The sequence below is a fragment of the Chiloscyllium plagiosum genome, chromosome 9, assembly GCF_004010195.1.
Source record: "Chiloscyllium plagiosum isolate BGI_BamShark_2017 chromosome 9, ASM401019v2, whole genome shotgun sequence".
In the NCBI taxonomy this organism is placed as follows: Eukaryota; Metazoa; Chordata; class Chondrichthyes; order Orectolobiformes; family Hemiscylliidae; genus Chiloscyllium; species Chiloscyllium plagiosum.
The window spans coordinates 103,575,548-103,601,308 of NC_057718.1; the positions used below are offsets into that span (position 1 = coordinate 103,575,548).

At 41.5% G+C, this 25,761-nt stretch overlaps 1 protein-coding gene across 3 annotated transcripts in view; it reads right to left on the minus strand.

The window, feature by feature from the left end:
* The window catches only part of meis1b (Meis homeobox 1 b), a 220,758-nt gene extending 195,008 nt beyond the window's left edge, over positions 1-25,750 (minus strand). For 2 of the 3 annotated variants that reach the window (XM_043696674.1, XM_043696676.1), the window contains exons 1-6: positions 25,569-25,750; positions 25,073-25,299; positions 24,367-24,508; positions 23,794-23,844; positions 22,700-22,750; positions 21,582-21,734 (exon numbers count right to left, since the gene is read on the minus strand). In XM_043696674.1, coding sequence (XP_043552609.1) covers positions 21,582-21,734; positions 22,700-22,750; positions 23,794-23,844; positions 24,367-24,508; positions 25,073-25,299; positions 25,569-25,580 — 636 coding nt within the window. In that variant the 5' untranslated portion in view covers positions 25,581-25,750. The remainder of the gene's footprint in view (positions 1-21,581; positions 21,735-22,699; positions 22,751-23,793; positions 23,845-24,366; positions 24,509-25,072; positions 25,300-25,568) is intronic. The other variant, XM_043696675.1, reaches the window with a different exon arrangement.
* Positions 25,751-25,761: the final 11 nt, after the last annotated feature.

The window sequence follows — 25,761 nt, forward strand, 5'->3', positions numbered from 1 at the left end:
AGCGACCATGCAAGAATTGTTGCATTTCATCTCAGCTTATTACAATTTCCACTACAGTCACTCTTTAATGTGATCTCCAGAAATGGACAAAATGTTTGCAGCTCTTTTATATCGAAGTAAAACGAGAGGTGGTTTCAACTGGAGCTTTCCCACAACAACATGATTTCCGGATTATCAGTTTCTCCCAAGAAGTAATTATAATTGGAGCGATAAATACTTAAAAGCCAGATTTCCACTCTCCCCTTGACGACTGTTTGTAGTCAAAGCAAGTTTATTAATATAATTCGAGGACAATGCAGTGCCAATGAATCAATGGTATTTTATTTTCGAAAAAAAAGAACATTTGTAACATTTCAGCAAACCTTTAGACCCTTTGAATAGAAAACAATAGACCTCATTCTGACACAGGCATAAATGGAAAGGGAAGATTTGTACTGGGACCAATCAGTCTCCCCATCAGTTGAGAGCACAGGAGAGCTAGTCTTCGGACTTAAAGGAGAGGGAGGGCAATCAGTTCTGAAGTCTCCAAAATTTTCCCCTTGTTCGCAGGACAAAAGCACAGGCCAGAGATACTGAAGGAAGCTGTTTCCTTTGTGCAAATAGAGGGTTTTGTGAAACAAATTATGCACTTTTTCTCCCTGCCCTCGGCAATGAATCGAACACTTTTCAAATTGGCACCCGGTTTCAGGGATTGCAAAAATGACAAAAAAAAGTATAAATAGGTAAGTAACCCACACTTTCAACAGTTTGTAAAACTTTTGCTCCAATTTCTGCATAATCGTGCAAAGAAGCACAAACAAACAGTCAACGCACAAAATGCACCAAACTAATGAATGCTTTACAAACATAAACAGAAGTTGCTGGAAAAGCTCAGCTGGTCTGGCAGCATCTGTGGAGAGAAATCAGAGTTAACGTTTTGGGTCTGGTCACCCTTGCTTAGATGCTTACAGCATCCGAAATTCTTTTGGTTTTTATTAAGTGATTTTTTTTTATCTTGACCACACACAAATAAACCTACATCAGAATCTAACCAGTACACTTCTCTTTCAAATTAAGTTCAACAATTTTGCTCTGAAGAAGTGAACAGTACCTCTGTTCCTGGAACATTTTATTTGTAAATACATGCACTCACTTTCGTTGCATTGATTTGTGGTTTCATTTCCCACGTGAACATTACATGTTCAACATATTGTTTCATAGTGAATGCTGATTTTACTCAACTATGATTGAAGAACTTTACTCGTAATTTACACTAGCGGCCAGACCACTGCTTCGATGTGCAGTCACACGGACGAATGGCTGAACATTACAGGACATGGGATAGACAGTATCAGTTCAGGAAGGCAGCTCTCCACTGCTTTCTCAAGGGCATCCAGGGATGGACAATAAATGCTAGCCCAGCCAGTGACACCCACATCCTATGAAAGAATAGCTAACAATCTGAGAGAAAGGATTAGCAGTCAGTGAGGAGCTTCGTGAGCACTATAAGATACGGTAAATTCTCCACAGTCCCAGAGAACAACAGGACTTATCTCTCATTAGAGAGAGACGGCTGGTGGTGGTTTAATCTGAGGGTCACTGTGCCTTAGATGAGGGGAAAAGGTTTTAAAGGAGAGTCCTGATAACCTCAGCTGGTGCTGTTGGCATCACTAACTAGACATCCAGCCAACTGAGCTAACTGACCCCCAAGCAGTAAAAGCACCCAAATGCAACAGTTGGTCTGAGAGGCCCCTGTCCATTACTTCACATGGCCTTGGAGGAAGCTAGATCAAAAAAAGAAGTGAACTTTTTGCTGTAATGTGGATGGATGAATCTAAATGAACCAACTCAGGGTTGCAATAGGTGATGCTTCAGGATGCCAAAGCAGCTGTGAAGTTGTAGTGATCAGAACAGGGGGCAGATAGATCTTATTGACAATGAGATGCGTGATTGGAGTTGTTAACCTGGTCCAATCAGGGAGCCCTGGCTGACTGATATAAACCAGAGATTAAAAACCTCCTCCTCTGCTTTTGGTTGCACTTCAGTCCCACGCTCCTGATCTTCGGGCACCCGGTACAGAGGAGGGAGGGTAGGTCTGAAGACCTCTTTGTGGGTCTGCTCCTGGGCCTGGCCAAACTGGCCATCAACAGGTCGAGGCAGCGGGCCATGGAGGGGGTCGTTAGGGCCGACTGCCTGCCCCTCTTCCGCGGTTACATTAGGGCCCGGGTGTCCTTGGAGAAGGAGCACGCAGTGTCGACCAACACCCTGGAGTTGTTCAGGGAGAGGTGGGCACCGCACCGCAGGGAGTGGAGTGCATCATTTCTCTCTCTAACTCTATTTTGATTTAGTCCCTACCCTCCCCTTCACTGTTTTGATCACACAGCACTGCCCTTTGATGTGAAGGGCAGTGTTTGTCACTGGCCACCCGGGTGTTTTCCCATCTTCCTGGTGGTGGAATTTGAATAAAGATTCGTGCACTTTGTGTCTTTCACTGTGTCTCACACCTGCACACACACACCATGGGTGCTGGGGAAAAAATAAGCACTACCGCACTTAGGTGGTAGTGTGGGGATATAAAATAAAGGGAGAAAATAAAACAGGGGATCCACTACCGCAACAAAAAAAAACAGGAGTGTTGAGGCACTGGCCCTTGGAGGGGAGAGAAACTCCAGCAGCGCGCCGGTGGGAGTGAGTGACTGTGTGCGTGCACGTGCGGGGACTAAGAAAAAAAAAATAAACCGGAGATTGGGATTTGAGGTTTGTCCTCATTTCCCTGAAAACTGGTTAAACAGTGGGGTTTGGGGGCTGGCTTTGCCATTCCTTTCCTTTGTAAAATTGCTGTTTCTCTGTATACTGCTGTTACTGTTAACTGTTTTTTTTTGTAAACTGTGTATTGTTTAATAAAATAATATACCCAGAAAAAATACCGAAGATTCAGAGTGTCCCTTCACTCTAGGGACAGGCTCTGAGCTAACTGATCGGAGCCCATGTACTGTGCACACATGAATAAAGGGTGATGGGATCCTGGCCTCTGAGCCGTTATTTCGTGGTGAAATCCTCACTTGCTGAGATGGCTCCAGGAATACGGTGTACAGTTTTGGTCTCCTTATATGAAGACAGACGTACTTGCCATAGGGAAGAAGTGAAATGGCAATTCACCAGACCAACCTCTGATTTCCAGGCACAATTGGTTTATGAGAAGAGATTGAAGGAAGTTGGCTTCTATTCCTGAGAGTTTCACAGAATGAGCATTGATCTACAAAACTCTTACAAGGTGTCACAGGTGGATATTGGCTAGATATATGAGGACTGCAGATGCTGGAGAGTCAGAGTCAAACCAGGGGACACAGTCTTAGGATAAGGAGCAGGACTGAGATAAGGAGGAATTCCTTCACTCAAAAGGTCGTGAAGTTTTGGAATTCTCCCACCCAAAGGGGCTCTGGTGGCTCAATTATTGAATATATTCAAGACAAAATTTGATAGGTTTCTGGATACTAGTGATCTCAAAAGATAAAGGAATCCTGTGCAAAATAGCATTGAGGTAGATGATCAGCCATGACCTAATTGAATGGCACAGTAAACTCAATGGGCTGAATAGCCTACCCCAGTTCCTATGTGGATACCAACTTAAAGATGGGTTATAGGAAAGATTCAAATGCAGTCAAAAACATAGGCTGCAACTCTGAACAGGCCACTCAAAACCACAAAACAAAGTAGAAGTCTAAATACAAATTAAACTAAAAATGCAATTAAAGGTTCATAAACAACTTATCAAAGCAATTAAGCATTTTGTGCTTTCAAACAGCCAAACAACTTGATACTGAGAATGATCCATTTTATTTCTGCTAAACTCATTAAAACATTCAATATTTAAGCATATCCTTATTCCTTCACATTGTTACTCTCCCCATTTCTCTAACAACGTAAGGAAGTTGTGACCATGGCCAACTGGTTGAATATCAGCAGGTGAAGCAGCAAAATAACGAGGGCTGAGGTTTCTTTTTAAATGAAAATAGAAGTGCTGGTTTTGTAACATAACGTACAACTCCCCTTTACAAATTCCTGGGAAACACAGTTTCCTAAACACACATTTCCCGAGAATACAATTTTATGACTGAAACAAACAAAGCATGAACTGAGCAGGACACACCTCCAAAAATGACCCTTTAACACGTAAAGAACAGCTACCATGCCAACCAATGTCAGAATGGTTTGTTATTCCAGCCGGGTCAGTGTATACGTCTGCTGGAAAAGGGCTAAGAATCATAACAACCTGAGTGTTTCTGCTGGGTCCCACACAAGCAGAAACCTTCAGTTATTACATAACACAAACAGAGGAGAAAGAGAATAACTTTCAGACCTCAACAAGGTAAGAGGGAAGCCACAGGAAGTCGGAACATGAATGGGTCATTTTGCCCACCTAACCTATTTGAGTAGATCACAGCTGATCTTCTAGCTCAACACCACTGCTCCACACTATCCACACATCACTGGATAGCTTTACTACCAAGAATCAATCTTTGTTCTGAACATGATCAATGACTGAGCTGTTGTGATTGTAACAAGGTCAGCAAGCTGGACCTCAGAATATGAGTTCCTCGATTGCTGCTCATAATCTGGTCTAATCTGAGAGCCCTATCTGACAGATAAAGAGGGGTGATGTCAGAGATGCTGACACTCTGGTAGCTGACCCTGAATGAGGCAGTGCTAAAGTTAAGGACTGTAAATAAAATGTGACTCGGTCATGGACATTAGCCTGTGTGGAATTATTTCAGCGTCTCCATGAGCTCTCTGGGTGCAGAATTCCACAGATTCACCCCTTGGGCAGCCCACACCACCACAACTGAGTAAAGTGTGAACCACAACTTTGTAAGACTGGGCTGGAGGTCTGGATGCAATTGGAGAGCATAAAATGACAGAAACGTTGCTGTAAAGTTGAGGCAGCAAAAAAACATAAATGACCATGAAAGAAAGTTGCAGCTTTTGGAAATAGGTGTTTAAACAAAATGCCACCAAGACGCATAGCTGTGTTGGCAAGGAGAAAGGATGGCATCAGAATATATGACATGGGAGCAGCAGCAGGCTATTCAGCCCATCCCAGCTGCTCCCTCATTCAATAAGATCGTGGCTGATCTGTTTACATTTCAAATTTCTTATTTCCATCTATCTCCAATTGATCTTTGAGTCCTCTGCCTAACAAGAAACTCTCCTCCTCTACCTTCAAGATATTCACTGTCACTGCCACCTTTCCAGGCAAAAGTTTCAAAGGCTCAAACCCTCTGACAGAATAACATTATCCTCATCTCTGTTCTGAAAGTGTGACTGCTAATTTTAAAGCAGTGGCCCCTGGTTCCCTTCCCCACCCACCTTATCAAGACCACTCAGGATTTTATATACTTCAATCAAGTCATCCTCACTCTTCTACACCCTGTGGAAACAAGGCCCAGTCTATCTAACCTAAAACAAACCACTCATTCCAGTGATCAATCCAGTAAAGCTCCTCTGAGCTACTTCCAGTGTATTTATATCCTTTCTCAAATAAGGAAACCAAAACTGCGCATATTACTTGAGATGTGATCTCACCAATGCCCTGTATAACTAAAGCAGAACATTCTATGTTTAGTTCTCCTCCTAATAAAGACTAACATACCATTAGCTTTCCTGGATATCTGTGCACCTGCAAACTAGCCTTTTGTGACTGTACAACACCCCAGATCCTTCACCCAGCTTGACATTCAGCAGTCACTCTCCATGTAAATAACACTCATTCCTATGTCAGTGAACAATTTCACTTGTACCTACATTATAATTCAACTGCCAGACTTTTGCCCACTCACTCAGTCTATCTCTACCCATCTGAAAACTCTTTATATCGTCTTCACAACATCTTTCTGACCTACCTTGGTGTTGCCCTGCTGATGTAGCCACCATGCATGCCTTGACTATAGAAGGAGGTATCGCAGGAAGGAATGTTCCTGGGCCAAACCTAAAGGCTAACTTTTCAGCCATCACAAGCTTAAGCAACATCAAAGTGCTCACAACCAGTGAAGCAACATCCTATCTACCTGCTCAGGAGGGCACCAAATATCCCAGGGCATCAATCTGAAGCAAAATCATGGGGCTCTCCCCTGGCAAAGATTCAACGCTCAACCATCACTATCATCTCATTACCACATTACTGTTCGTGAGAGCTTGCTGTACACAAACTGTGATGCTTGCATCAGAACACCTACTTCATTGCTTGGGAAGATGCCCCCAGTGGCTGTGAAAGGCACTACATAAATGCAAGTTTCATTTGTCAGCAGATGGTGAGCTCAGTGTAGATGACCAGCATGTTTACCTTCCTTGGGGCACAGGATCCAGAAGGTGTTGGAACATCAGACTGGTTTGGAAATCCACTGGTGCAGAACATATTAAACACTATGATTTGCACTATTCCTTGCTTCACCATACTCTCTCACACTAATCCTCCACAAACTTGTCTCAGTGCCTGTTATAACAGACAGCCCTCAATTAATAAGTGTGATTAAGTACAGATAATTCCACAGCTGCCCTCTTAAAGTTTTAGACACAACTGAAGAACGCCATTCTCCTGAGCAGCAAATCTCACTGTGTACATTGAAGCAAACTCCACTATTGGTAAGACACACGCAACTGGAAAGCATAGGGAGAGGCACTACGCAGCAACAGCACTGGATTGCCAAAAAGAAGAATTGATAGTAGGCCAATGAGCACAAGGTAAGGACATGCTGAGGACCAGTGCCTGCAATATATGGGTACCCTTAGTACTGATGATTGGTTATTGTTGCCATGCACACTATATTGGACAACGAATTGCATGGGGAGAGCCCAATGCATCAACACTGGCTTATTGATAATATGCATTTAGTTCTAACACTGAACTTATGGCCACACCAATGGTATTTGCAATCATGACCTTGGTTAACCAGGCCAAGCCACAGTGTAGCATTTCTCATGAATGCCTGCACTGTTGCTGTAGAGGTTCCTGTGTTCAAAAATTCCAAGGTGAAATTCCAACACAGACTGTTTCCACCTTTGACAGAGGGCTGGAAGGCAGCTGTAAGACACTCCAAAATCAACAGGCGTCCTGACGAAATGCCCGCTCCCCTGTGTGGTGTAGGCACAGTCACAGGATCTTGTCTGTGCCATCACCTATGCCCGAGAGTCAGTTGAGCACACTGCATAGACTGGGTCCTAACAAACCACAGCAAGTGAGATCCCTGGTCAGGGTGTAAGGCAGCAATTACAGGGCTGGCTACGAGAACAGTCCTGCCTGCAGCTTGTTGGTCAGCAATGCCACCATCCGTCAATGTTACCTTGGAGACAGATTTAGTACAGCGTTAGCCCAGGGACCGAATGAGTGAGGGACGTCTTTCATTGCTACAAGGATAACTTTGAACTTTTCCTCCTCACTAACAATGTTAACCAAATCCATTGACATTAATGGAGCAAAATACTTGGCCCTTCCATCTCCTCCAACTGATGGAAGATAACATTCACCCCAGAAATCAAACGGAGCCTGGAAATGAATATTCATTCTTCAACTGACTGACTGTGCAGCTGAAGTGTATCCCACAAATTCAGCAACCATCACCAGGCTATACCGAGCAATATTACTATTCTAGTCATGCATTTTTGCTGAAAATGAAAACTCACGAGTATTAGACGGGAATAAATTCCCACCAACACTATTAAACCTGACTTCCCTCATCCAGAGTTCTCCGCATCCTCTACTGAAAGGGGCAGTCCCACTCTCATTGGCCACATTCCAAGACATTAGCCAAGCCATTCTTCATTGTAGGAACCAAGAACATAAGGACTAGAAGCAGGACGAGGCCATTCAGACCCTCACGTCTGCTCTGTCATTCAGTAAGATTGTGGTTGATCTTCAACAGCAGCTTCATTTTCTTGCCCTATCCCCTTCTCCCTTGATTTCCAAGCATCTATTAATCTCAATAGTGAGTGAGTACGGTGTTAATTTACATCTTATTAAAACCTGTGTTAAAATTAAGCCTGAGAGATTTTTACTCAAAAGTATTGACTTTTTAAAAAGATAATCACACAGAAAGACAGTAACAATAACTATCATGAGTTCAGCTGGAAGAGCTTGCACCTTCTGGTGCTGAAGGTGGAGGATTTTCAAGCCACACTCCGAGACCTGGGATCTTTGTTTGGATTGAGATGAGTGTGCAGTCCTGAAGGAATTCTGCATTATCACAGCTGCTGTCTTCCAGACAAGACATCCAGCCAATTCCCAGCTCAACCATTCCATTATTCCAGGTGACGTTAAAGATTCCATCACCTCCTTACCCTCCCCCATGAGGCAGACCACAGTCATTGCAGCCGAGGACTGACTCCAGGCAGAAAACAGAAAAAGAAAACTGTGAGCAAATTGGCTTCCTCATTTTGTGTCATTCCTTGAACTCGAAGTGCCGCAAAGTCACTTTCGGATTAATTTTTTTTGTCAACAATAAGTTCTCCCAAAATGTGCATAAAGCAAGATCCATGTCTTAGCTACTTCACACATCAAGATTACAAAGTCCTTACAGTGCAGGAATACGCCATTCACTCCATCTGGTCCATGCTGGTACTTAAGCTCCACATGAACAGTTTCCCACCCTACTTCGTCTAATGCCATCAACATTTTGTTCAAATACTTTTCCCACCTTGTACTCATCCTCCCCTACCATTCCTAATGAAAGGACCTGCCCAAAACATCAACTCTCCTGCTCCCTGGATGCTGCCTGACCTGATGTGCTTTTCCAGTGTCACACTGTATCGACTCCCCTACTTGTAGCCATCTAGCTTCCCCATAAATGCAGCCACACTGTCCAGTATTCCATCATTCCTAAATCAGCTTTGCCCGAGCCCAAGAGCCATTAACTGAACGGTGATGATCCTTGTCTTAATTTTACTTTTTAAGAAATTATTATATATGACTTCTGACATTGATGTAGGCACCATAGTGGGGTGACTTACAAAACTTTTCACTGAATTTTTCATGTAAAAGTAGAAGCAACAATAAATTTCTATTGTATTCTATTCTATGTGATACAGAGTTTCACATTCATTCATCGTTGGGAATGAAAGCTTCTCTCTTGAATTCCCTTGCGGATTTATTTTTGTTATTTAGCGTGGATTCATCAGTGGCTATCAATATAATCGTGGGCTCTAAACTTGGTCTTTCCACAAGTGGAGTGGAGACATCTCCTCTATATCTATCCCATCAAACCCCTTTCCTAAAGTTGACAACCTTGTTTTGGTCATCCTTGAATCACCTCTCAGTTCCAGTATATCTTTATTGCACCCACTTCAGGAACTCCATATCCTTTCTAAAACACATAGTCCAGAACTGGTCACAGTACTCCAAGCGAGGCATATTAAACTTCCTGATGAAGCGCTTATGCCCGAAACGTCGATTCTCCTGCTCCTCGGATGCTGCCTGACCTGCTGTGCTTTTCCAGTACCACACTCTCGACTCTGATCTGTAACATTTGCAGGCGTCACTTTCTCCTAGATTAAACTTCTGTGTAAATTCAACCTGATTTCTCTGGTTCTCAATTCCAACCCGGTGTCCCATTTGCTTTTTCATGTTTTCTGTTCTGCCTATGTTACTAATTTCAAATACCTTAGATCCCTCGGCTTCTCAGCCACACTACACAGCTAATTTCCAAGGATTATGTGACCACCGCCTGCTTCCCATGTCAGAATGTGCCACGACATACTTCTGCGTATACTGAAAGTAATCTATTTCTAATAAACCCATTCTGCACATTTATTGATGTCCCCCTGTTTTTGTTATAGTCCACCTCTGTACTAAGTACACCCTGAGATATTGTGTCATCTGCATATACTCTGTTGTAGGTCAAATAAAATCAGAGGGTTTAGAATATGGATTAAGTGGGACCACTTAAAAGACAAAAACTTTGGGAGTCTGAAGGAATTGGAAGAAAAGAGAGTGGAGATTGAAGTGGATGGCATAGCTCTGGAATGAGGAGATAGATTTTCTCTGTTTAGGGCAGATGATAAGAGAAGAGGGCAGATGTGATGCGGAATTTAAAATGACGGGACAGATAGCCAGATGTAATCTTGAGGCGATGAAGGATGTGTTAACAAAGAAGAAAATTCAAGCTTGAAACAAGAGGAAACAATTTGTAAGATGCCACATTCCATCCAATTTTCCAACCATCTCTGAAACCCAAGTAACAGAATCACTGCATTGTAGAAGGAGGCCATTCAGCCTACCATGCCTGTACTGGCTCATTAAATGGGCATCATGTCTCGAGCTATTTTCCCCATACACTTGCACAAAATAATCATTCAATGCTCTCTTGAATGCCTCAACTGAAACCTGGACAATGAGTAAAATTTATGGAAGAAAATTTTTGAAATGGGGAGGCTCTGAAGTAGACTGAAGACTTCTACGTACAGGTCGCAAGGCAAATGCAAATGCACTTGTGAAAAGAGCTCTTAAAAAGTGACATTTAAAAACTACAACTTTCAGTATTTTGGCCACAAGAACATAAAATGCTGGAGAAACTCAGCATTGTAGTCAGAAAGACAGAATTAATGTTTCAAGTCCAGTGGCCATTTATCAGAACCCTTTCTGATAAAGGGGTCACTGGACTTGAAATATTAACTCTGTTTTTCTCTCTCTGCAGATGCTGCTGAGTTCCTCCAACACTTCCTGTTTTTGTTCCACATTTCCAGCAGCCACAGTTCTTTGTTTTTACTCTAGTACTTTGGCCATTTGATCAGAGGTGAAAAGCTGCAGAGATCTCCCTGAGAGGGCAAAGGGCAGCATATGAGGGCCTGACCCAGGTCTAATGGGATGATGGCTGTTACAGAGCAGTTGTACAAGAGCTCAAGTGAAAATTTGAGCCAGGTGTAGAACAGGTGAGCAGGATGTCTTATGACAGGAGATTTTACAAGCAGCAGTAACACATTTGTAAATTCCTGAGTCCACGTTTTAAATGGTGAATGACAATGGTCTCAACACTGACCCTTGTGGAGCACCACATCCAAACTCTGACTTAATCTGAACAAGTAAGGACAATATAGTTATTCTTATTTCTGTTAGATTAGCAGAGTGCTATAGTTGCACCAATTCTGCCACAGCAACTGTGGTGTAGGTGCTTTCCCAGGAAATGTTAAGATTGAGATAAGGATGCAAACCAACAGCAGAATCATAGAGGAGGAAGAGGGAAAGAATCAGGAGAGAGCTTGATTGCAAAGACAGGGATTAAGAAAGTGTTTCAAGAGAATTGGGTACTTAGGAACCCCCCAGGACTAGGACTGCTCAGCACACCCAGTGTGAGCACTGTAGCTGTTTCTGAGGAAGAATACTGCTGTCAGGTTTGAAAGTGATGGGAACACATTTCATGCACATGGAGCCAATAAAAAGGTCATCGAGCTTTGAGGCAAGGACAGGTAGCTGAATGATCAGGAGTTGGCAAGGGAGACAGTCAAGGTCATGGAAATTGGGTCTCACACAGCAGACACAATTACATCTGTCTGAACTGAACTGAACTATATCATGTTATTAACTTAAAACATACATAATATATGCAGCAAATAAAAATTTAAGACCTTACCACCCAATGACACTGATACCAAAATCAGGTAACATAATAAGTTTGCATGTACCACGCACACTTGGAGCTCCTACTGAAGTTCCATTAACCAAAAGGTAATGTGCTTTGACTAGAATAATAAATGCAGTTTCATATCACATGACTTGATGAAGGTTTATTATATGAAGCTTAAAATAACACCCACACCCTGTGAATCATCAGCAGCTAATTCACAAATCTGTCCAATAACCAGAGGCGTATTGCATTTACTGTATATAAACAGATTTGATTCCTGCATTTACACATTGATACATGTCATATTGCACAGACCATGCCTATCTGTCATCATTAATTGTTTTCTGCCTATAGATTCTCCAAACCAAATTCCATGATTCTACAAACTGAAGGAGAACAAGATAAAATTTTGCAAAATGAGATGACTAATTATCTCTATACTTGGAAAGATTCAGAATTTAATGAAAGGAAATATTGTTTTATATATAATACCATTTACGCTAATGGTAGCTGGTACTGTAATGGTAATGCTGTAGCTGCTACTGGGTTTTAATTGATAAAACAAAATGGGTTCTTTAATAAAGTGTTTTCTAAAATTTCCCTCAATTTATATTTTTCTTGCTACATAATTTGCCACACACTATGTCACAGAAATCTTGTAATTTCCCAAGGCCAGGGGATTAGTATAAATCATAATCTCAATGCTACACTTAACAAGCTAGTTATGAGCTAACAAAGTGTAAATGCCAAGTCATAATTTTAATAGCTCAGCTCTTTTGTTTTAATTCAAATTAAGGATCAAATTTTCTGATTGGGACTCATTAAAATTGGCATGTCACTCTCTTGATCTCTTGTTAGGCCAGACATAAATAAAAATCTGTCTCAAGTTAATTTCATTACTTTTGTAGGTTGATAAAAAAAAAATCACAGATTATAGGCTTCCCCCTAAAAATATGATGAGTTTATTTTGTGATTAAAATATTTCAGAGCAGCATTTTAAAAGAGCCACTTTTATGTACCGTCATGAAGCAAGTGGTGTATTAGCTTGTTCTGATAAACTTTAATATTTTTTATACATTCATTTCCCCAAGTCAAAGTAAGTAAAGCCTGAATTTTTTTTTTAAATTGCAGCTTTGTCATGAATTAGAAGCAAGTGACATATTTTACAACACAGACACCTGTACTTCAGCAAGCAAATTATTACACATTATTACCCAGCCAAAATGTTTAAAATGTAAGAATGCCTACAGAAAACAGTTTAAACAAATCGCCATTCACCACTTTATATGGCCAAATACATTGTCATAGCGAATGCACCAAACTCATTTCAAACAACTGTTCTCTATAAATAAATCCACTCTCCACTTTAACTTCAGTCTGTACAAATAAGGTCTATACAAGTGTGTAGTTCCTGTTTCCTGGCCAACTTTAATTGTGCAGGAGAATTCACATCTACTACCAACATGGTTAAAAATCAAATTCACTTCATTATGGCAACATCACTCACTCATAATCGTTTTAATTTGTGCATTGTTCACTGCTGCTAAACACAAGCTACACTCAAATTCCTGCCAAATAAAAGTAACCCATTGAAATCTAAGAGTTAAAGAAATAGTACTTAGGAAAATGTTTGTTCACTGCAGGAGAACTCTGTCACCTTGAGGTACACAGTGCAGATAGGGATAACCTATAAACCCTTTGATTAACATCTTTAACTAGCAAGTGGCTAGTAGGAATGATTCTAATGGAATATAGTTTAGCCATAAAGGTTACTATGATTTTACCCAGTTGCGACGCTGTCAGTTAGAAATACTTGAATGACATATTTGTATTTTTGTTATCAAATTAGACAAATTTTGCACAAGTTTTTGGACACAGGCTTGGATTAAAGCAGAATATTAAGAACGGAGTTTTGGTTTATTGGAAGCAAGCCCTTTTAGACGGAGTGAAAGCTTTATTCTAGGATGGTGTGCTCTCTAGGGCAGATTACTTTCCAAAAGGCAGCCCCAAGCTATTTTTCTTGTCATATGCTGCTATGTAAGCTTTACATATACAACATAAATTGTTTTCTTTCTTTCTGTTATTTTAATTATCGCCCAGTATTTTCAACATGTACCTGATAATAACCAGATGTGATCAGTGTACCATGAAGCATTGTGCTGTGTGCAACCTTCCACAGTGTGTGACAAAATGTAGAAATGTTGAACAAAATTTGGTTTTCTGGACAATGCTTCAGAGAATAAATTCTATAAAGTGTAACATAATACTTTTTAAGGAATTACACTTCAAGCGTTTTGCTATTTTACCTTTCATTCCGAATTAAAACAATTTATGTTTCATGAGAGAATTTAAAATCTATTTAACTACTGTGCTTTATTCCTTCAATATCATTTCTCTGCTAGAAGAGGTAGAAGTTAGTAGATCGCTCATTATAGATTTTTGTTTATATTAATAAATGTAGAAGGATTTCATTCCTTTCCCATTTTGACTCATTAAAAGAATGTCTTCTGGAAATATTTAGTAAAATTTCAGAACCCATGTTTGGTATTTTTAGATTCCAGATAGTTGCAAACTGTATGAGATAAAACAAGAGCTCATGTACAAGACAACATCAGTGATCCAACAGATAACAAATGTACTGAAAGAAAAATGAAACATTAGCTAAAGAGATTGAGATTTTGGATCAATAGCTTTCATTTAGTAAGCTACAGTTACTGTCAGTTTAAAATGTAAGAAAATCTGAAATGAGAGGAAAAAAAACTCTTTATCCCATATAGACCGTTCCTTTCCATAGACTGCACAAAAAGTGTAGCATTGACCATAGACTCTTCTGAACTTGTATAGTATCCCAACAATGAGTAATGACAGGTTGAACTTCCATAGCCCACAATGAAGATACAACAAAAAAAATTGTTTTACAATATCATACGTTATATATCATTCAACACAGTGCTGTACACAGAACTGTGAGGCTAGCTACAAGGCAAAATTTACATGTCATTCTTATGTTATTTCGTTTACAAATCATGAAAGAAAAATTAAAGATAAAATTATATAAATTTGGGGGAAACAGCATTTATGATGGCATCTGCCAGAATGTTTATTTATTGTATTTTGCTCCCTGATTAGATTTTAAATTAAATCATAAATTGAATAGTAAAATTAACATAATGTATCTACTTGAAAAAGATTGGTAAAGCAAACTTTTATTTGAGATCAGTATATTTATTTGAATTGCTAGTTTTTTTAAATTTAAAAACATTGTTTATCCACCACAAGCTGTCACAAAGTAATAATGCTGGCAAAGATTACTAAGAAGTAACTGCAGACTGAGCTTTAACCTATTCAGACAGTACAGACTGAACACATCTGTGGCAGTGACAGCAAAATGCTTGCAATTTAAAACACAGCCAACTGCAAATAACAGAAAGGCACATTCCACATTGCCTATTAACTATTTCAAAGTGCATACTTCATCTTAAAAATGTTACATTGAAATGTTTCCATTTTGTTCCCAACACTCAAAGGTTTTAAGTAAATGAGGAAGTATATGGACAATCCACCTCCTGAAACCCCCATCACCACAGATACCAGACTTCAGCTAATTCAATTCACTCCAAGTCAAGAAATGTCAGCGCACACAACATAGAGCAAAGGTTATGGACCCTGACAACACCCCAATACTGAAGACTTGAGCACCAGAGTCTGACCATTTCCCTTTGTCATTCAGTGGTAATACCATAGTGAATCAGCTACTATCAAAATCCTGGATGTTACCATTTAATGTGATACCTAATGAACAAATTACGCAAATGCTTGTGCCAATGTAAGCAGATCAGAAGCTGGGAAGTCTGCAGTAAGCAACTCACCTCCTGACTCCTCGCAACCTATCTGTTAAAAAGGCACAAATCAGTGTGGAATACTATCCAACTACTTGGATGAGTGTAGCTCCAGCAACATTCAAGAAGTTTGATAACATCCATGACAAGGGAAACTGTTTAACTGGCATTTCATCCATCACCTTAAACATTCACTCACTCCAAAGCTTTAATTGTGTGTCTCATTTGCAAGATGTACCGTAGCAATTCACCAAATCATCCTTGATAGTACTTAATAAAAACTCACCATTTCTATCAGCTAGAAGACCAAGTGCAGCAAACACATGGCAACAACGCTGCCTGAAAGATTCCCCAAGCCACACCATCCTGATTTGGAAACCTATTGTATTCCTTCTGTCATTGGGTCAAAATCCTTAAAGTCTCTCCCCAACAGCATTGTGGGGGATATCCGCACTCCACAGACCACAGTTGTTCAAGAGGGCAGCTCACCACCACCTTCGCTAGGGCAATTAGGGATGGGCAATAAATGCTGGCCCATCCAACAAAATCTAAAATCCCATGAATGAATGAAACATGTACATCAACACAGACTGTTACCTGATCACAACAAAGGCCAAGAGTACAAAAGAAAGTCGGCTAAAAATCAAAGTCAATATTGAAATGCGATGAAAAGAATGTGGGCCAGCCTTACTGTTACAAAGTAACACATATTCAAATACAGAATGACTAGACAAATGTGTTTTGTACCAGACTATATAATAATGGTTAATCCAATAAATTGGTTATTCACAGCATTGTAAAATTACCAGCTTAAACATTTTTACAAAAAACAAAGCTTCTATTACCAGGAACTGCACCCTCTAATCTTTGTTCACACCTTCACAAAAACAAAAAGGAAAGTCTCAATTATACCAAGAAACACCTAACCCAGAAATTTCAAACAGAATTTTTTATAACACTGTGCAATTGTATCCAAGAACATCATTAAGGAGAGAAAAAAAGTTGCTGAAATATCCTGTATCGAGCGAATGCAATGCCATCAATATGTAAACTAAATTACTATATTCAAATTTGTTTTTCCAGCACACAAAACACAAGTTAGGTCCACAACGTGCTTCATTCATAAGCATTTTTATTTTAAACTTATAGCAACCAGCATGAGTTAACCATACCACAAATAGACCAATCAAATGATGGAACCACCAGATATAACACCTTTGTGACTTATACACCCAGGTCCAATCACTGTTTAAGTATCACAAGCGAACCAACCTCTTCCCTCCTAAAACATATACATGTAACTCGAGCAACAGCTTTAAACAGTCACAAGCCACAATACATCTTGTTCTGTCTAAAAAAATGTGGCAATCCGTAAATTCAGTTCACTAATGTTTACTATTTAATATGCTATAACACTTTATTAGCTTTCACACCTCAAATAAGTCATCAAACATTACATAAGATTTGGAGCAAAACTCCAGAACAGCTGAGGAATTAAAGATCAATTTGTAATTAAGAGATTAATAATCCAGTTACAGCCATCTATACAAACTCCAGACATATTCACAGGGCAAAGAATCTAAAGACAGAGCAACAGATAACAATATTGCAAACAATTGGTGTAACATTTAATCTAATGACAAAACATAGATTTTGATTGTTTGAGCAATGCACATTAATTGCACAATTAGCCTTGTATCTAAGTAAAAAAGTGGAGACCAAGAGAAAAACAGAAATTTAATTGAGATCTCTGCTCTTCCACCAACTATTATAAGCAAAGTTTCTGAGTGAGAGCTTTGACAGCTTTTTTGTAACATTGTGTAATGAAATTATATAAAATAAAAATGAGAGAAAGCAATCAAAAATGCATAATAAAGATAACACAGAAAAAAAAACACATCCACTCAGAATACTCTTCTTATTGGAACTATATTTGAACACTTAACACCAGAGCCAAGGACTGTTTGGAATTATTTGTTATCAACATGAGATATTTTTATGAGGATTATTTTATGTTTTCCCTTGAAACATACAAGGGCTACTCTAAATTTAGCAATTTCTGATTTTTATTTTAGTGTGGTAGGAATTAGGCTTGGGGCTTTTACATGAACTCTGGGAACTAAACTTATTCTGCAAGTCCCCAGTGAAACAAATACTCAGTGGATCAAAGCAGGTGATATGAATCTGCCCTTGAACAGAGACTGGTTGAAGCACTGAAATTAAAGGGAGAGTTTTAGGGTATTTTAGTGCTTAAGATTAATTCTTAAAATTGCTACTTTTTCTAAAACAAAAGTTCTCAATTGTTGTTTGAAATTATTTATACCACTAAAGTTAGTGACACCTTTAACTCAAAATAAAATTCGTTTCAAAAGGTAATTGATTTAAATTCTCTTCCTTCCTGAAATTATACCCAGCTTTCCAATATTCCATTATGGAAGACACTTCAGATAGAATCTGTTCTATATTCCCTTCCCAATATCAAATCGTAAGTTGCAAAATTCCATACACTTTTTAATTTCATGACTATTGCAATCTTTCACCACCCTTTCTATAACATCACAGCCCCAATATGCTGCTGTATAAGAGCCCAGAAACTTGTATATAGGCAAGGATAAGGTACAAATACAAATTAGTTGTGCCGCCTGAGTTTTACTCTTGCGCTTAGTACCATTGGAGTTGCTGGATTGTATTTCTTTGGAGAATATGCAAATACAATTTGTGAACAAAATCTCAGAGGAATGTTCATAATTAGAACATCTTTTAGCTGGTTAGCAACTACTTCAAGAGATCCAATGCAGTTATTTTGCGTTAGTTTTCTCAGACGGGAGAAATCTTTCACAGCTTGTTTCACACAAAGCACCGGCTTTTCTAGGACACCCTCACACCGCGCCACTCCCAGGACACAGGCAGCAAGGTCCGAGAGAGGTCAGTCAGCCTCCAGCAGCGGCGAGCTCCTCGGATGCCAGAGGGACGAAGTGGCAGGGCCAGGGCGGCTGCGAGCAGGCAGCTGGACGCGGAAACGGGCCCGGAACCCACTCAGACCAGTCCCGTAGGGAAGGACCGGGGCCAGGGTGGTGTCAGGATGGGCAGGGTGAAGGCCACGTGACAAGACCAGGGCACTGTCAGAATGGGCAGGATCAGGGTCATGTGACAGTGCCAGTCAGTGTAACAATGGGCACAGTGAGGGTCATGTGACAGTGCCAGTGTAACAATGGACAGTGAGGGTCATGTGACAGTGCCAGTGTAACAATGGGCACAGTGAGGGTCATATGACAGTGCCAATGTAACAATGGGCACAGTGAGGGTCATGTGATAGTGCCAGTGTAACAATGGGCACAGTGAGGGTCATATGACAGTGCCAGTGTAACAATGGGCACAGTGAGGGTCATGTGACAGTGCCAGTCAGTGTAACAATGGGCACAGTGAGGGTCATGTGACAGTGCCAGTCAGTGTAACAATGGGCACGGTGAGATTGAAGATTCCCACTGAATGAGGTTGGCATGGGCAATCTGTGGGCAAGGCCGGGTGGTGTGCAATGTGAGATGTGTTTCTAGCCGTCTCCACAATTTCCAAACAGCCAATGAAGAACGGAGCTGGCGGGCAATCACTGACAAACGAGTATAAAACTATCGAGGGCATTTTTCCCGAATATCCCCTCGCTCCGTGGCATGGTTTGGGAAAAAAGGAGTGAATGCAACAGGAACTCAGCTACTGAATCCTCACGCCCCAGTCCAGGGACGGTCCCGTTTCTACACCAACGCTGGCCTCAGGCAGAGCTCGCGCACTCTCTCTGCTTTCTCCAGCAACTCTTTCCAGCCGATTCCTAACGGACCAAGTGTTTGCTGTGAAATGTTCACTGGTGAGGCCTGAAACTGGGTCAACTCCATTCCGGAGTGGCCGCGGAGTCGGTCAGAGTTTCCCTGTGGAGGGAGAGAGGGAGGACTTCGGGAGTCTATAACAATAGCAACCACCCCCCTCCCAACCACCTAAGAAATGCCAGCCTGAACAAGGGACAGTAACTCCTGCCACAACCCAACACAGAAGTAAACATGTGTAGTCTCCAAATAAATTACATTTCATTTTTTTTTCTTCTGACATTGCTGTGAGATATTTTCAGTTCAATTCATTTGATTATATTTTTGCCAGAGGGTAGACATTAAAAATACATCGCGGATGGGTTAATCTCGTGAAATTTACAGCGCTAATATCACCAATCAGGACCTAATGGGAAGGAGAGAGCTTTCAGTATGTTTTTAAAAAAAAGACATGATCGGTGTGAAGCACAATTTTTTCCCGCATTATTTTTTGTATAAACTTTTCTTCACAGACACTCGTGAAATCAAAACCACAAAATATAAACTAGCCTGATTTCTGCTGTTAGCGAAGAGTGGGAAGGGGAAACTGGGGATGCTTCTCTGGGTAGGAATCTTTGCTTCAATTAAAACTAGAGGTCTCCTTACTGTTATTCTAAGCAGGATGTAGCTATAACTTTTTGTGTGCGAGTATCCAGCGCCGGTGCAGTATTTTCCCCGGGTTTAATTAGAACACAAGTGGGAATGAAACGTCTGTTCAGAGTTGGAAATAGGTGCATTTTTTTTAAATCCTTCTTATCCGTGGAACATAATGAACAGGGAATCCCGCTGAATCTGAAATCACTCGTTCAGGAGTATTGTCTATCTCCTTGTGATCTGGGGAGTGTGAGAAAGCGGATGTATTTTCCGGGTACCCTCCCTGTCCTGAAGCGGTCATTTCCACCCCCCACTAAAACCGTCCCCAAAATTCTCACACGCGGTAAGAAGTGAAGATGATAGTCCTGACAATAACCTCACGGTGGGATTGTTCAGAGATCGCTGTGTCATTCCCAGCCATCTCCAAACTATATCTGATCACAACTGCTTGTCCCGCAAATACCCCGCGTTTGTGCAGCATTTGAAGCAGTTTAATTTGGAAACATGTGGGAATGAGAGTCTTGTTCACAGTCTGAACATGGGAAAATTTATCTGTATGATTTTTTAAACTACATGTACAGAGATAGACAGAAAGCAGATTTGACCAGACTTTGTGAGCTGACACTACCCCATATCCCAAGAGTTCTGTACATCTTGCTAACTCTGTTTAAAAATGCTGTGATCCCCTCGCGTTGTTTCTGGGGTATGAGGAGTAAATGTATTTCCAAATATCACAATGTGGGCGCGGAGGGGGCAGGCTGTAAGGGCTGGCGAGGATGTCCTGTCTCCGTGTGGGGCTGCACTCACTTGAAAAGGAACCGTCATATCGAATCCCTACTCTGGATCAGCCGCCTCTCTCTCCTCCCGTTCACCAAGGGCAGCTGGAAGTGTCAGGGATTCCCTGGGATCCCTCCACTCTCCCACCCTCTTATTCCCCCTCAGCAATTGCCTTTCCTCAAAAACGAAACCGTCCCCAAATCTCAAAGCTGCGGGACGGAGCTAGTACCGCGTTCCCAAGGCGCCGGCTCCTTTCTGCAGCGTCTGCCCGAGTCGAGTGCGCTCTGACTGGGCGCCTGCGGGACACGCTCCCGCCCCTGCTTTAGACCGAGCCGCCGCTACAGACAGAAAGTCTGAGAGCAACTCACTCACCCCAACCCTAGCGTCTACGCTTCCTTCAAACAAAAAAATCAAATAGAAAAAAAAACACAAAGTTATCGATCACTAAATTCCACCTTTTTCTTTTGTTAAAGTGTGGGGGACCGAGGAAAAAGGCTCACACACACAGTCGGCCCCACAGCAGCCGAGTTGGCACTTCAGTCTCACCGAAGCTAAAGACAAAATTCTATCCCTTTCTCTCTCTGCAACCCCTACATTACAAACACCATCATCTCAAACACCATCCAGGTCAGCAGCAGCTCCTTGTATTATTTTATTAAAATGACGCCTCAACCACAGCAATGTCCTGAAGGAAACAAAGAGGGAAAACGACCACAGGGAAGAGGGTGAGAAAAAATATTATCGGGTCAATTTTACAACCATCAGTCCACACACACACACCGGCACAAACAACCGGGCAAGCTTCAGTACATAATGTCATACATTCTTTCTGACTAAGATTCAAAGGGGTCTTGACAATATGCAAATAACCAGCAGTCAAACAGCGACAGTAGGTATTCCGTGTCCCCCCCCAGCAGCTCTGGCCGTACCTGATCTGTGATATTAACTGATGAAGACCTGGTGATTTCCTCGTTGTCCGATTTGGAACCGCCTTCCCTCTCATCAATGACTAGGTCAATGGGCATTTTCCCTTTCAAGCAACTGATGTACCGGTGGCAAAAATTGTCACATAATTCGTGCACCTACAATTGGACGATGACAAGAAAATAATAAGGGAAACAATACGCGAGAAAATACATATTTCCTTTTTCAACAAATTCATTCTAGTGGAAGTGACAAGTCCAACTCAGGACTGTGTGACTCGGGTTTCTCAATAGTTGGAAGCACTTGTGAGTGCCCCCCACCCCCTCCCTCCCTCCCTCCCTCCCCCCAAGAGACACACGCATCAAGAATTTGGAATAACCGACAAAATAGAGATATCGGTGCAAAATTGGCAGTGACAAGATGATTCACAGCTACAACGCACTCAACACCCCGTGTTAAATTTGCCTGCTCCCGGGGCTGTGCCCATTAGACGTTTGACCTGCATGAATGACATTTAAGGTAAACAGTTTAATTTCGTCTCGTTATTTCATTATAAACCTCTGAACAATTTCGGGCGCACGAAAATGGGATGTGTAGGATGGCACAGCTCGACACTGCTCACGTCTTCAATAAGTACATATGTCCTGGGAGATTTGAACCATAGGAAACTGCTTACACTTTCTGTCACGCCACCCCCCCCCCCCCCCCAATAAAAAGTTGGATTTGTCATTTAGATTTGATTAAAATATTCCCCGCGGACTAACAGGAGAAAATATTATGATTTCCCGCCTAATTATTCCGATTGTTGACATCTTTAGATCATTTGTAACGTGTGGGCTCGATGGGGGGAGAAAGTGAGGATTTATGTTTTTTTAAAATAAAAAAAAATGGAGCTGATCAAAATTAAACCCCACAGCGAGATTAAAATGAACAAAACGGCGGGGCGTTTGTGGTCAGGGGTTTTAGTGGAATGAATTGTAATCAAAGAACAAGAGAAATGTGAGGCAGGATTGGCTTTGACACTAATTACGAACAAGCCAGACCAAGACATACATGCAAATGGTGCTCGCACTGAGCAGTAATGTTTATAACTATCCAGCAGCCAGAGCAAGGAAGTACGTACCTTCTCTAACTCCAAAAGGTGAAACCTTAACACTTGTATGGCTTGAATCATCTGAAAGGAAACAGGTAAATATCTATTAGCACCCGGAAACGCACGGGGTTGGGAAACTTCTTATCCTGTTCCCCATTTTTAAAAACAGTTGCAATAGCAGAATCTTTAGTATTCCCTCCGCGTGAGTGTTTGGGAGAGAAGGGGGCAGGCACGCTCGAGTTGGCTGGTCTGCAAAAACAGGCAATATCATCACTGTTTGTTCCTAAAACCCCACTCCCCAGCCCCCAATCCCCCCCATTCCCAGCTCCTCCAGCTCTACTGACACCAACGCCAACAGTCTATATTAACCACACAGGCATGGAACAGGCCGACTAGCGCGCACACACACGAACACGCTTCCCCTTTCTCTTTGCTGCCTCTTAGAAACCCTATAAACTTTTATTCTCTTTTTTAAAAAAGTAGAAAGGAGTCAGTTGGGGGGTGGAGGGAAAGTGTGCTGTTGTGTGTGTGTGCGTGCGTGGGGGGGTCAGAAAGATTTAGCTTTCTTCAGAAAAATAAAATAGAGCGACTCCTTAAATTCATTAGGCCAGATTACTCCTCGCCACCACACACACACACACCAACCCTTCTCTCTTTTTTTTCTCGCCCTTCTCCCTCCAACCCAGTCAATTTAAAGTCAGAACCGAGCCCTGAATATTAAGGAATCTGCGCCGGGACTCGAAATTTCACGACAGAGGCCAAAAAGCGAAAATTAAATGAAATATATATTTAAAAATCACGCCTCATCTTCAGTGGAGTGACAGCCATACAATAACTGAGTCTGATGGTTATCGTCCTGACAGTCATAGCTATCACAAAATCAAAAAAACGCAGATTTGCAATGGATTGTAACGATCACTTTTTTTCGCTCTCTCTTTTCTCTCGCTCACTGCCCTCCCCTAAACATGCGGCTGCATTAAACTGACAATAGATTCCCAGCCGTCTCCCAAGAAGTCCTGACAATTTGCCACGATAAATATATATTTGTTTTGGTTTTCAGTGGAAACGGTTTCACGAGCTTTTCTACAGCGACTTCCCTCTACTGAATAAGCGGCCAGGCTTACCAAATTATCCAGCTCAGGGTTGGAGGAAAATAGAGGTTTTTCTGCTCGAATCTAAAGTGGGAAGATAAATACAATTGTCACTTTCCCCCCCGCTCCGCTCCTCTGAGTCGATACATTCAACTAGATTTACAGACTTCCAAAAATCTAATATCACACATTAGCGACAAGGATATTTTACCCAGTATTAGCCCAACAGATAGCAAGTGACTTAATTTCAAAAGGAACACTTTATGATGCATTAACAACTTATTTCAAACAATTAAAAAAAAAAAAAATATTCACAATTAAAGTTAAACTGACTGCGTTTTCACTGGTAGCAGCAACGTAAATTAAAATGGTCCGATTGTGGTCGGTTTCTACCACTGTCCCAATTCGCATTTTGACACCGTTTTAATTTGATATTGTTAACATCTTCAGTTCTGTTTGTCGGCACAAAAGGCGCTCTGTGTAAATCTGTGCTGAACTCTGCTGCAGACCAGGAGAAACTGAGTCTAGTCCACTGAAATTACTGCTACTTTTTCTTCAAGACAAAGTGAAGGTTTTAAGATTGAAGGTGGCGATGTGTGTGCTGACCTGCTTAGCGAAAACTGCTATGTCTTCGTTGAAAGATTCTGATGAACAGACATCACCACCAGCTACCCCCGGTTCGCGAGGAGTACATGTTGCTAATTCACATTTCTCAAAAATTAGTGCTAAAAGTGGGAACAGCGGATGTCTGCAAGAGAGGAGGGAATGTCAAAAAAAAGGGGAAAGAACAAGGCAAAAGGAGATTCGCTTTTGGGCGATCTAGACGGTACAGTATGAACTTTTGTATAACTTACTTGTTGACTGTAGGCTTTACATAAATTACTGGCGTTAAACGTACCGATTGGGAAAAAAAAACACCGCGGTCCCTTCTAACTCTTAGCAAGTCTGTCTCTCTACCGAGCAAGCCAGAAATTAGGAACGAAACGGCCCAGAAATAACCTTTTAAGCAGCCATTTTGGACGCCAATTTTTTCTTTTAATAAAAATACGTATAAAAATATCCAATATCATGTGTGCGCCTCTGAGTTCTCCTGATATTTACAATGGTAAATGAAATTTAACTCACTCCTAGAGTTCTTTCACAGAACGTCAATTTCGTACACAAGCCGAGGCGAAACTTTGTCGGTTTTTTTGTGTGTTTAGCATTTTGTTTGAGAATTTCAATGAAAACTAACATGTCACGTGTAAGGTCTCTGCCGTTGGTCACAGAATAGCGTTGAGGAACTCATGGTCAAAAGGTGTCAGCTACCTACCCGTAAATCGAGTCTTTATCTCTCTTTAATGCATCGTTTACCGAGGAGCCCATGTTTGGTGGCATGGTATTAGCGTGGTTAGTGTGCGGATATTGGTGGCTGTGCAGCGGTGGCCCGTGGTTGAGATGGTGCACAGGTTGCAGAGACCTGGGGGCGTGAGGGTCACCATACATTGTTGTCGGTATCCCTACTCCGTCCATACCACCGTAATGTGAGATTTCGTCATACTATCCAAAACGGAGAGAGAAGGAGAGAGAAAGCACCGTGAGGAAAACGGGGAAGAAATCGTGTGTCAACAAAGTTACAGGCACAAAGCGCGCACGTTTGCAAATCGACCAACTTCCTGACAGAACAGAGGCGCGAGAAAATACAACCCCACACACACATACACAGAAAATTAAAACTTTTCACAGGCATCTAAATGTAGCGCGCTATCTGCAAATGGATCGCGTTTAACACTCGCTTTAGAAAACGGACCAGTTCAAAAAGTACTCACCCTTTGCGCCATCGGCCTGTGTCCCTGTGTAGCAGCTTCTGTTAGAGTCTGGAAAGGGCCAGTATCAGGCAAAAACACACAGTCCAAAGCCAGATCAAGATTTCCTCAAAGTGCCTTCTGTAGATGATCAGCTGTGTGTGTGCGTTGTGTGTGTCTCTCTCTCACACACACACACACTCCCCCCCTCCCTCCC